Here is a 12423-nt window from a genome sequence, read left to right on the forward strand (position 1 = left end):
CATGAATGGATAACTTATGTTCTTCACTAATATAACAAATAAATGCACAAGGCGTGCATGTCACTGATCATCCTTTTGGATTTTAGCAATTCTCATATAGCACATGTAAAACCAGTGCTATACAGTTCCTTTTCTAAACCACAGTCTTCTCAACATTATGAAAGTGCCACTTGAATCCAACTCTTTTTCCACAATGATAGCTGGTAGCTCATTTCATGTATTAACCAGCTTAAATTTACCTTCACTCATACTGTGATAATAAAAACTGGTTTCCTAAAACCACACAGAAGGAAAACTGCATTTAAACTCTCTAAGCAAAAGATGAAATTAATTCTTCAATATATTCAGATCCGTAAATGACTAGGCCCTAATGTTTCCTAAAGCAAATAATTAGCTTTTTTTTAAAATGGTGGAAATCGTTCCAGATGTAATTAACGTGACAATGTGACAAATCGAAGGACAATGAAATAGGAGAAATATCAAAGTAAAATAAAACGCAACTCAAAATTATTGTTATTATACATTATTATAATTCTATTAATGTCAATAAAATCCAAATAGTTAGATTCTTAATAGTCATTCATGTAGTTGCTTTCACACTAAACAAGTTTGACTTGCAAAATAAATAGCTTCAAGAGCAAAAGCCTGAGAAATAAATAGAAACATAGAAACAAGGTGCAGGAGGAGGCCATTCATTGTGATCATGGTTGAATCGCATATAACTTTTAGAACTAGCCACCCAAAAGTGAACACGTGCATAAATTAAGATCAACAGGAAATGGCAAAGGTTTGGAGGTGGAGAATCAAGGGTTACCATAGTTACATACATGATACTCACTTACTTCTACTACACATAGGCTAAAAAATTACTAATTTGTGGGAAACCGCAGTGGAATTATTCCAATACCAATCGTGTGCTTGCATGGTTCTAAACTTTCCTAAAACCTGTACTAGGATGGATTAAGTTAATTTTTTTTTTAAATGAGAAAAAAGCACCTGCAGATTTTCAGAAGACACTAATGTTAGGAGACAGGGATCAAACAAAAACATTAACAGCTATTCCACAAAGTCATAAGAATATAGTACAGCATTAAGGGCATTTGGAGTAAAGTAACTTTTCTCCAGAAATGGATTACTGTATTAATTCTACAGAGTACATACTAATTGTAAATTAATATTAAATTACAATGTCTGACTGGAAGATAACACTTTTTCAGAAAAGACAAACCTTAGTCAAAGTTTCCCGTTTTTCAAAGAAGGCTGCAGCTGTGTCTGGAATGTCAGATTGGTTCAACATTTGAAGGTATTTCACCTCTCGCAGAACACCAACAAGCTGCAATGTAAAATTCAGAGAGTGCAAAATAGACATGAAATAAGCTACTGAAAAGGAATTTGAACTTGAAACTTCAAGTTTAGATTTTGTAAAAGCATATTTGGAAAAGGAACTTGAATCCGACATGAGTAGATCTCCAGAAAACCTAAATGCCAGAGTTCTCCTATGTTCACCTATGGTCCTGAGTTTCCATGGTCCAATTCAGGTCTCACAGCTCCTAGTCCAGCCACAACACTCTTCTATGGTGGAAAATTCTGTCAAAATGTAAGAAACTCTTGCATTGATTATCAGACATGTTGATAAAAGTTGACATCTAGGCTGAATCTAAACTTAAAACAGAGTAACATTCTGTTGTGCTGAAGCTAAGCAAGAATTTCATTGTCCTATCTGGGACACATGACAATAAACTCTCTTGAATCTTGAATCTTCTTTCAACTAATTTAACTTGAAATAAATTACCCAAAAGGAATCTAAGCTGTAAAACCTAACATCAGTGGTCACCTCCAGAATCATTGAAAGTGTAGAATATGATATGAGATCAACGTACAACACCGTGCATATGCTCTTTAAAGGAAAATAAATTATTGATCCACAGCTCCTTAGAGAGGCTGTCAGAAGCTATGTGGCTTGATGAAGGATCATAATCGATGGGCGTAAAAACAGGCCCTTCAGCTCAATTTGCCCACACCGACCAACATGCCCAATATACACTAATCACACCTGCCAGTGTTTGCACATATCCCTCTAAACCTATCCTATCCATGAATATCCCTCTAAACCTATCCTATCCATGAATATCCCTCTAAACCTATCCTATCCATGAATATCCCTCTAAACATATCCTATCCATGAATATCCCTCTAAACCTATCCTATCCATGAATATCCCTCTAAACCTATCCTATCCTACCCATCCTAAATGATTCTTTAAATTTGTGACAGCAGAATTATCTTTAATCATATCCATACAATTCTGTGCTGAATTTATAAATTAATTCACCCAGAAAGTACTGGTCAGACACAATCACAAATTATTCTAGGGTACAATTTACGTGAGCTTCATCCTTTATAATGTTGTCAGAAGATGACTGGATTGAGAGAAACATATGTAAATGCCCAACCTAGTTTCAAAATGAAAGAGGACAATTGAAAAATCTGGTGCTACAATATATACGTATTTCTTTTAAAAAAAAATTAATCCCAAGGTAAATATACCTGATGGTCAAAGTTCACATTGAGAAAACCAGTTTCACTATTACGCTTGATGAGTGGCTGATCCAGGTTGAACTGGCAGATCATATGGACATTGCTTGCCCACGACAAGTAAATTTGTTCCTCGTACTCATCCAGCAAAGTCAGCATCTCCATATATTTTTGATATACAATCCCAGCTTCTGGGCCTTCAAGGTTTCTAAAGAAGAAATTATTCAACATTCATTACAATTTATTTATAAAACCATAGAAACCAAAACATTTTGATTAACACGTTCTGATTTAAAAAATGTTTTAAAGTATATTGATTGTATTATCATTTACATTATAGACGTTTATTCAATGTGCACAGTCAATTGTATCATAGAATAACAAGAATAAAATCAGTCATAGTCATAATGTCACGCAGCACAGAAACAGGCCCTTCAGTCCATCATGCCTCGGTCAACCATCATGGCTATCTAAACTAATCCCACTTGATTGCGTTAATTCCATATCCCTGCTTTATTTCCTCAATATCTGTTCAATTGTCACTTAAATGTTGTTAATGACTCTGCATCCACCACTTTTTCTGGCAACTCATTCCAGATATCATCTACTTTATCTATGAAAAAATTACCCTCAGGTCCATTTTAAACCGCCTCACTTTTATTTTTAACCTTCTCCCTCTAATTTTAGACTAGACATGGGAAACAGACACTGACTTTCTACCGTATATGCCTCTCATTTTATTTACTTCCATCATTTCACTGTTCAAGACCTCTGGATTAGACAACATCCTTGTGAATCTTCTCTAAAGCATCTCTAGCTTAACCACTTGCTCAGAGCTCCATGATTTACGCCTGTACACCGTGCAAAGAACAGAGGATCACTTGAAAGCTGACCCAAAACATTCCCTCCTCAATTGCTTCTTAACTGCAACGCATGACTGCACCCCCGCCCACCACAGCAACACCATTGTCAAATTTGCGGATGACACTACAGTGGTGGGACTCATCTCCGCGGGGGACGAGTACGCCTACCGGGATGAGGTGGAGCAGCTGACAGTGTGGTGCGAAGAAAATAACCTGCTCCTCAACACCTCAAAGACGAAGGAGGTAATAATAGACTTCAGGAAAAACAAAACGGACATGGTACCACTGACCATCAGAGGGGACTGTGTAGAGAGGGTGGCGGATTTCCGCTTCCTGGGAATCCACATTGAGGAGGACCTGACGTGGAGCGTGAACACCACTGCGCTGCTGAAAAAGGTCCAGCAGAGACTGCACTTCCTGAGGGTGCTCAGGAAGAACAACATCACTCAGAGGCTGCTGCTGTCCAAGTTTTATCGGTGCTCCATTGAGAGCATACTAACATACTGTGTATGTTTGTGTGGTAACACCAGCTGCACAGCGGCTCAGAGGAAAGCGCTCCAGAGGGCCATTGACAACGCCCAGAGGATTGTCGGCTGCCCTCTCCTTACCTTGGAGGACCTACACAGTTCCTGCTGCAATAAAAAAACGCAGAATATAATAAAGGACATCTCCCACCCCGGACACTCCCTGTTTGAACTGTTGCCGTCAGGCAGACGGTACAGATCCACAAGGACAAGGACAAATAGACTAAAAAACAGTTTTTATCCCACTGCTATAAAAGTACTAAATGTGGCCGCCAAGGAACGCAGGGGCGATACAGACTAAGGGACTGTGGTAACGGTGAAATCGACAGAAGGATGGAGGGTTGGGTGTGTATGCGTGCTTTGTCTGTGATTTTTATTTATTTGCTTATCTTTATTATTTTACCGTGGATGTTTCGTTAGCTTTAGAAATGTTTGAATGCTGCACTGACTGGCTGACATTTTAAATTTCGTTGTACATGGTCCATGTTACAATGACAATAAAGAAACTATTCTATTCTATTCTATTCTAACTAGCTCAGTTCCGCCTGCACTTTGTGTTTTGTTCAAGATATCAGCATCTACAATTCCTTGCGACTCCAACCAGTTGCTCAACTAAATTCATGAATGCAAAGTCCAGCATTGCCCCTTCTCTAGCACTGGCTGAAGACGCTCTCCAGGACACATTTAAAAATTTCAAGCTCCTTATGCTTTTCACACCGAGACAATATCTCTTCAAAACTCGCAAATTAGGTCCCCTCAGTGGGACAGGCCCTTTAGTCTCATTTCTATATTGAACTGCACTTCACTGCTCCTCCTCTCCACCCCAACTGTACATCTAGCATGTAAAGGCTGGTTCTCACGTTGCGAGTTGAGACAAGAGGTACCCCGAGTGAAAGACTCGTGGTTGTGTACGAGATTGCAAGTGTATGATCAAGAGTTTAACCGAGTTCCCACGGGTATGACAAGTTTGCCGTTTACTTGTCATTTCTGCGATGTTCCAAGTTCGTCTCCCGAGTTACTCTTGAGCCAATCCTGATTGAAGGTTTGTTTTAATAAGCAACAGTGTTATGTTTTAATAAGCAACTGTGTTAAAGAAGACCTCTCCATCCTGTGGCTTTGTTTTAAAGATAGAATTCAGCGCGACCGTATCTATTGATGTGACCTACAAAGGGAAAATGCGCACCTTCCAGTGCCAGAGCAGTTATACTTATGATTTGTTTGAAACACAGGTTTGATATGTTTTAATTGAATTTACTGCCATGTCTACACATTGTGGGGAGACGGGAGATTAAATCTTTGAATGTGGACGGATGTGCACATCAGATTGTTGTGAGACGGAGCTCAGGGTTCGCCTGCGGGGTGATCTTATTGCGGGAGACAAGTGTAGGAGAGGTGTACTGACTGTGTGGGCAGACACTTTGGAAGTGATTGCCCACCAGTCTCAAAAGCCGCTGTGTCTCCCTGTCCCTGGGATAGTAGGGGGCGATCAAACAGCACAATATCCCCCTCCCCCTCCACGCCAACACAAGGGCAACGATCCCAAGGCTTTAGCATCAGGAACAGCAGGCAGGCGACAATCACCTGCCATTACGCGAGAGAGATCATGCACTGTTGTAGGTCTCCTTTGCACATCGGTGTTTCTGTCTTTCTCCACTCATTGTTGGCCCTATCTGTGACCACCCCCACCTACACCCCTCTGCTTCCTGGCAATGTGTGTGACCCCTTCCCTCCCCTCTCCAGCTCCCCGCCCATTGCACCGGCGCAGGGGCTTTGCACTGTCTTTACGTCGACGATGCCAACAGGTCGATGCCAGTCACACCGGGGCAGTCGCTCCCTTCAGTGTCCCATGGGGGGTCGGGAGGGGGACTGGAGTTGGGAGGGAAAGGAGAGAGGGGGGGAATTGGGGGGGGGTGGGTGTGAGTGGGTTAGGTGAGCAGGAGAGTGGGCAGATCAACATTGGCAAGTTTGGCCTAAGGACCTGTTTCCCTGCTGTATGACTTTATATTTCAATGTGTTTCATATGCAAACCACAAGAAGGAATGAATGATGGAAAAAAGACACAAAAAAACCCCACATCTTTTCATTTGCACAATTGATTTTATTGTATTCATTTTAAATTTGAATATATTAATATTTAAAATCCATGCATTGAAGGAAGAATATTTTACAGCCCATCTGTGGCCCCTAACCCCAACCCTGACCCTAACCTTAACCCTAACCGGGCGTCACCGGCAGGCAGGTCAGCATGTGACAGGGCGCACGACATGAGGAGAATCCCAGATGTCGCCCCTGGATTTTGAACATTCCAAAATCCATGGGCTACAGGGAGACATCGCTCGTCACCTGCGTGTCACGATACGACAATGTCGCCCAAGTGGGACAGGTCCTTTAGGCTTTAAAAGCCTCAAGACTGAAAAAATATAAAAAACTTGTAAATGCAGCTTCAATAAAGTAATAATCATAGCAGGAAGTTCTATGTTAATTTCTCCAGTCGGTGTCATGATTCACTGCTATCAATGCATGAACAGAAGTTGCAGAAAATAAAATGGGATATCATATCTAATTAACATTCTTTAGAATTGATGGGACACTGAATCCTAGGCTCCAAGGATTCCTGATGCTGCCAGTGTGCAGCTCTCCTGGATCAGGGAGTCATTGATGTTATCATTGTGAGCAGGTAGGATAGGAAAAATCCATAAAGCCAGTGCTATCAGATATTCTATCAATCCTATCTATGCATTGACTCTCCCACTGACCGATAGTTTAAGCATGTCTTCAAGCTGTTTCATAACTTTGTGGTGTGTTGCTATGTACACCAGATGGTGATCATCATATTTAAAGGATACCAATACATCAGCTACAAATTGTGCTTTTAAGAAAGGAGGTTAGCTCCAAAGTGTGGCAACTTACCGATTTGAGGAGGCTGCACTTCTGAAGGAAAGAGTTCACAGATGCACGAAGTAAAATACGTTGAAAGCTCCATCAATAGTGTGTCTTTAATGACCTCTGGAAACCTCGAAGGTTTGACTTTACAGCCAAATTCTAGAATATAGTGTTTGCGATAAAGCTAGCATTGTGCCAGTCAATTTGCATTCAGCAAGACCTCAAACAGTCATGTGATATTGTTCTCAAAAGGGATAAATGTTGGCCAGGTCAATGGATAACTTTCCTTAAAACATTGATGGGGATTTTTACATCCATCCACAGTTTGCTTAATGTCTCCTCCAAAGGGCAGCACTGCTAATGAATGCAACACTTCCCGCATTGAGCAGTGAGGAATAAGTGCAAGATTTTGAGCTTACGTTTCTCAAGTGGGTCATGCACCCAGAACTTTCTGATTCAGAGGGAGCACTGCTATTGAAATCAAATAATATATAACTTGAGCAATTTTTTTGAAAACTTTTGTTTGACATATATAAACTGATAGGGAAACAATTGCAGCTCAACATTGAATTATCCGGGTTGCGAGATTGCAACCTTCATGTGGTCCACAATGTTTCGACTAATGTAATCAACCCGACGTGCACAAACAAATAGATGAAATCGAACAAGTTGACCTACAACTTTAGGCTGTGCATGCAAGAAGAATATTGAATTATCCGCAAACATATTTCATATCTACAGCACAGAAATTTACAACTTAATGCATAAAATTCATCACACTTACGTGTGGTAAATAAGCTTGAAATTTGACCATGGTATTTCAATTCTTTCCTTAAGTTCTTTGGCCCACTTTAGATTCCCTGAAGTTGGAGGCATGTTCTTGTTTAATAGTGGAGCACGTTTGTCTTTCTGCATATCAAATTTAAAGACACCTATTATATTATCAATAGAATTGGTGAACAAAAATACTTAATTAAATTAATATTTTCATTATTTTCTGTAAAATATTTCATTAGTTACTAAATTAGTTAACTTCATGGTTTAGAGGGATACAGGCCAAGTGTGGAATGAGTGTAGATCAGCATGGGCAGATCAACATTGGCAAGTTTGGCCTAAGGACCTGTTTCCCTGCTGTATGACTTTATATTTCAATGTGTTTCATATGCAAACCACAAGAAGGAATGAATGATGGAAAAAGAAAAGACACATAAAACCCCACAGACTGACAAATGGAATTACATAATGTTTTGTGATAGGTATTATTACAGGAGGCATTCCACATTTCTTAGGGTGCTTTCACTGAATAGATGGAAGGTAAATGGCAAATGAAATGAAGATTTCTTCTTAGCTATTACAGCTTAAAACTGGTGTGTCCTTAAACATTTTTTTTGTAATTTCCATATAAGCAATTATAAAAGCTGATTCACAGAAAAATAGAAAATAGGTGCAGGAGTAGGCCATTCGGCCCTTCAAGCCAGCACCACCATTCAATATGATCATGGCTGATCACCCAAAATCAGTGCCCCATTCCTGCTTTCTCTCCATATCCCTTGATTCTGTTAGCCCTAAGAGCTATATCGAACTCTCTCTTGAATACATCCATTGAATTGGCCTCCACTGCCTTCTGTGGCAGAGAATTCCACAGATTCACAACTCTCTGGGTGAAAATGTTTTCCTTACCTCGGTCCTAAATGGTCCACCCCTTATTCTTAAACCATGACCCCTAGTTCTGGACTCCCCCAACATCGGGAACATTTTTCCTGCATCTAGCCTGTCCAATCCTTTAAGAATTTTATAAGTTTCTATGATCCCCTCTCATCCTTCTAAATTTCAGTGAATATAAGCCTAGTTGATCTATTCTTTCATCATACAGTATGTCAGTACCGCCATCTCGGGAATTAACCTGGTGAACCTAGGCTACACTCCCTCAATAGCAAGAAAGTCCTTCCTCAAATTAGGAGACCAAAACTGTACACAATGCTCCAGGTGTGGTCTCACCAGGGCCCTGTACAACTGCAGTAGGACCTCCTTGCTCCTATGCTCAAATCCTCTCGCTGTGAAGGCCAACATGCCATTTGCTTTCTTCACTGCCAAATGGGAAGATACAAGGTTTTATGGTTTCTTAATATTATGGTCTCTTTAATTTAATAAGGTGGAATAGACACGGGAACACATTGTAGTAAGAGTGGCACAGTTGGTAAAAATACCATCTTACAGTTCCAATGACATAGGGTCAATCATGACCCCAAGTATAATGTGGAGTTTGCAAGTTTTTCCTGTGACACGTGGGTATTTACTCCAGGTACTCTGGTTTCTTCCCACATCCCAAAGATGCTCTGTTTGGTAGGTTAATTGGCACCATGGTAACCAAGGTAAACTAGCCGTTTAGGATACAAAATTAGCATGGTGGGAGGGTGATAGTTGAGGACTGTTTTCAAGTTTGTAGGGTTTTGACCAGGATGCTGCATCCCCTGTTTGTCATATATGTTAACAATTTGGATATAATGTAAGTGACAAGTTTATTAGGTTTGCAGATCACACCAAAATTGAAGATGGTTGGCCAAGGTTACAACAGAATGTAAAGCAACTTAAGGATACAACTTTAAGGCAGAAATAGATCGATTCTTGATTAGTACAGGTGTCAGCGGTTATGGGGAGATGGCAGGAGAATGGGGTAGGAGGGAGAGATAGATCAGTCGTTACTGAATGGCGTAGTAGACTTGGTGGGCCGAATGGCCTAATTCTGCTCCTATTACCTGAATTTATGACCTGACAAGAGAATATGTATCAACTGGAAATAATCAACAAAATCGATTCAAAGGAATGGCAAAGGGAATTTAACTCCGAAAGTGTGAAGTGATGGAGTTTGGGAAGTTAAATGAGGGTAGAGCATACATAGCAAAGGCAAGGCTTTGGATAGTATTATAGAATATAGAAATCTAGTTCCCAGAAAGTAGTGACACAAGTAGATAGGGTGATGATGAAGACACATGACATATTTGCATTAATCAATAAAGGCACTGTGTACTAGAATTGAGTTGCATGTTACAGCAGTACAATACATTGATTGGACCACATTTGGAGTATTGTGTGCAGTTCCATTTACCCTGCTATTAAAAGGAGAAGACTGAATAGGCTGGGTCTGTTTTCACTGGAGCAAAGGATACTGAGGGGTGACCTTGCAGATGTATATAACATCAAGAGGTGCATTGATAAGGTAGATGGTCATAGTCTTTTTCCCTATTTAGGGCAATGGAAAACTTGTGTGCATTGGTTTAAAGTGAGAGGGGAAAGATTTAAAGGGACCTGAGGAGCAACTTTTCCCCTCACACATAGGTAGGTGGGTATATGGAATGAGCTGCCAGAGTAAGTGTAGTGGCATATGCAATTACAATATTTACAAAGCATTTGGGCAAATGCCTCGATAGGAAAGCTTTAGAGAGATATGGGCCAAATGCAGCCGAATGGGATTAGTGGAAGTAGGTTTGAATGTTGTAGAACATGACTATAGATTACTCTGAACCGGAAGATTCATAACATAGAAAATGACCCTTTGGCTACGTTCCAAACCAACCATCAACCTCTCATTTACTCTAATTCTACATTCATCTCATTTTCCCACATGTGTGAGAAAACTGGAACATTCAGAGGAAACATGCAGTCACTGGAAAAATGTGCAAACTCCTTGTAGACTGCCCCCGAGGTCACTGATGAACTTTGTGAGGTCATAGCTCTGTTAACTATGTCACTATCTATCCTAATGTGTAGGTGAGCACTTGAAGAGTCATAACCCACAGATCTATAAATGGAATTAAGCAGGTCCATTCTTGGCTGGAAAGGACACCCAGCACCAATGGTCTATCACTGCACCATAAATTTATATTATTTTTATTACGCAAGCCTGTACATTATTATGGGGAAACAAGGGGTGGTCTTGCAAACATCCACATTCCCAAAAGGAATAAAACAAGATAATCAACTGTACCATTCAGTAGTTGACATAAAATTAAAAAATATCCTTGGCCTTGGTTGCTCCAGTTAAATGTTTAATGGAACTGACTTCAGGAAGTATAACATGCAGCTGCTGCAACATGTCAGCATTTGACAAGTAATTGAGCAAGAATTTCCTCTATAATTTCCTCACACACAACCAGAACAGGGATAACTTAAAGAATAGTTTGTCAGAAGTTATCCAGACCACTCTGTGGGTACCCCATACAAAGGTTTAGCCAGATCTGGTTTCATGCCTGCATCTACTACTGTATCAATTTTTGTGGGTGAAACTTGTCAGGGTCAAATATAACAATGTCTGATTGTTCAGCCATAACAATGTCTGATTGTTCCGCAAATTGCCATGAGATCAGTTCTTAAAAGGGAGTCCTCCGTATAAATGGTAACTTTGATTGCAAATAAACATCTTCTATTTAACATACCCGTTCCAAGTGTTGATCGTATAAATATTTACACCTGTCCAATTCTTGATCAAACATCTCGAGCAGAGTAAAATACTTCGGACTAAAAATCTCCATAATGGTAGATCTCTCCAGAAATGCACCAAAGACTGCAAGAAGCTTTGAGAGAAGGCAAGTAAAAATCAGTGAATATTTTTTATGCTTTCATGCATCACAGCACTACAACCAACCTATAAAATGTACATATTAAAGCCAGTTATAAGGAATATATACAAAATTCCTCACAATGAGCCCTTTTAAATCTTCATCTCTGCTTCTGGCCAAAAACCTCTGGTGAGAAAACATTCCTAAACTGTGAATTATATATTCTTGAACAATGTGAAACAATCACAAATTGTGTAGTGCAGTAATTCCAGATACCACATAACAACTTATTTCACACTGTATATATCTTGGGCATTTCACAAATAGGATTGGCTAAATTGCAAGTGTAACTACAATTTTACATCTATTTATTACTCCATTGTTTCAAGGCGAAATGCATGGTTAGCCATTTTCTAAATGCTCAATAATTAACTAAACAACATGATGACAGGAATGTTACCAACATTGATATTGATTTCATATTAGAATTTAATGTAACAGAAATATGATAACCCAGCCTTTGCACAAAAATCCTTCTACCCCAGAGTTCCCAACATACTCCACCTTGGAAGCGGCAGAAGATGGAAGGGAAGGAAGCCCCGTGGTGACCAAGTGCTTTGTGTCATTGGCAGTGGCCTGAAGAAAGCACTGTCGCCAAGAGTTACAACGTGACCCGCAACAACAGCCAAGTGAACCGGTGAACAAGGGCTCGCTGTTGCAGACCAATAGCACAATGGCATCAGCGCCTAGTTTTAAGGGGATACAATACAAAGTGCTAGAGTAATTCAGCAGACTGAATCTGTCTAAAGAAGGGTCCTAACATCATCCATCCATGCTCTCTGGAGATGCTGCCTGACCCACTGAGTTACTCCAGCACTTTGTGTACTTCTGTGTATTAACCATCATCTGCAGTTCTTTGTTTCAACTACAAACAATAATAATACCATATTTGATTATAACAGACAGACAATCGGCGATAACAGACACTAGTCCCTCCTCTAAGGTCCGTTATAACAAGGATTCACTGAACTTCATAAATTTCGAAATAGAACAGATCGCATG

The 12423-nt window shown here is 40.0% G+C and overlaps 1 protein-coding gene across 1 annotated transcript in view; it reads right to left on the reverse strand.

The window, feature by feature from the left end:
- LOC129712715 (dynein axonemal heavy chain 11-like) overlaps positions 1-12423 on the reverse strand; it is a 286248-nt gene that overhangs the window by 226514 nt on the left and 47311 nt on the right. Inside the window, exons 10-13 of the mRNA XM_055661378.1 lie at positions 11239-11376; positions 7590-7714; positions 2548-2743; positions 1229-1333 (exon numbers count right to left, since the gene is read on the reverse strand). Of these exons, the coding sequence (XP_055517353.1) occupies positions 1229-1333; positions 2548-2743; positions 7590-7714; positions 11239-11376 (564 nt within the window). The remainder of the gene's footprint in view (positions 1-1228; positions 1334-2547; positions 2744-7589; positions 7715-11238; positions 11377-12423) is intronic.

This window comes from Leucoraja erinacea, chromosome 2, assembly GCF_028641065.1.
Source record: "Leucoraja erinacea ecotype New England chromosome 2, Leri_hhj_1, whole genome shotgun sequence".
In the NCBI taxonomy this organism is placed as follows: domain Eukaryota; kingdom Metazoa; phylum Chordata; class Chondrichthyes; order Rajiformes; family Rajidae; genus Leucoraja; species Leucoraja erinaceus.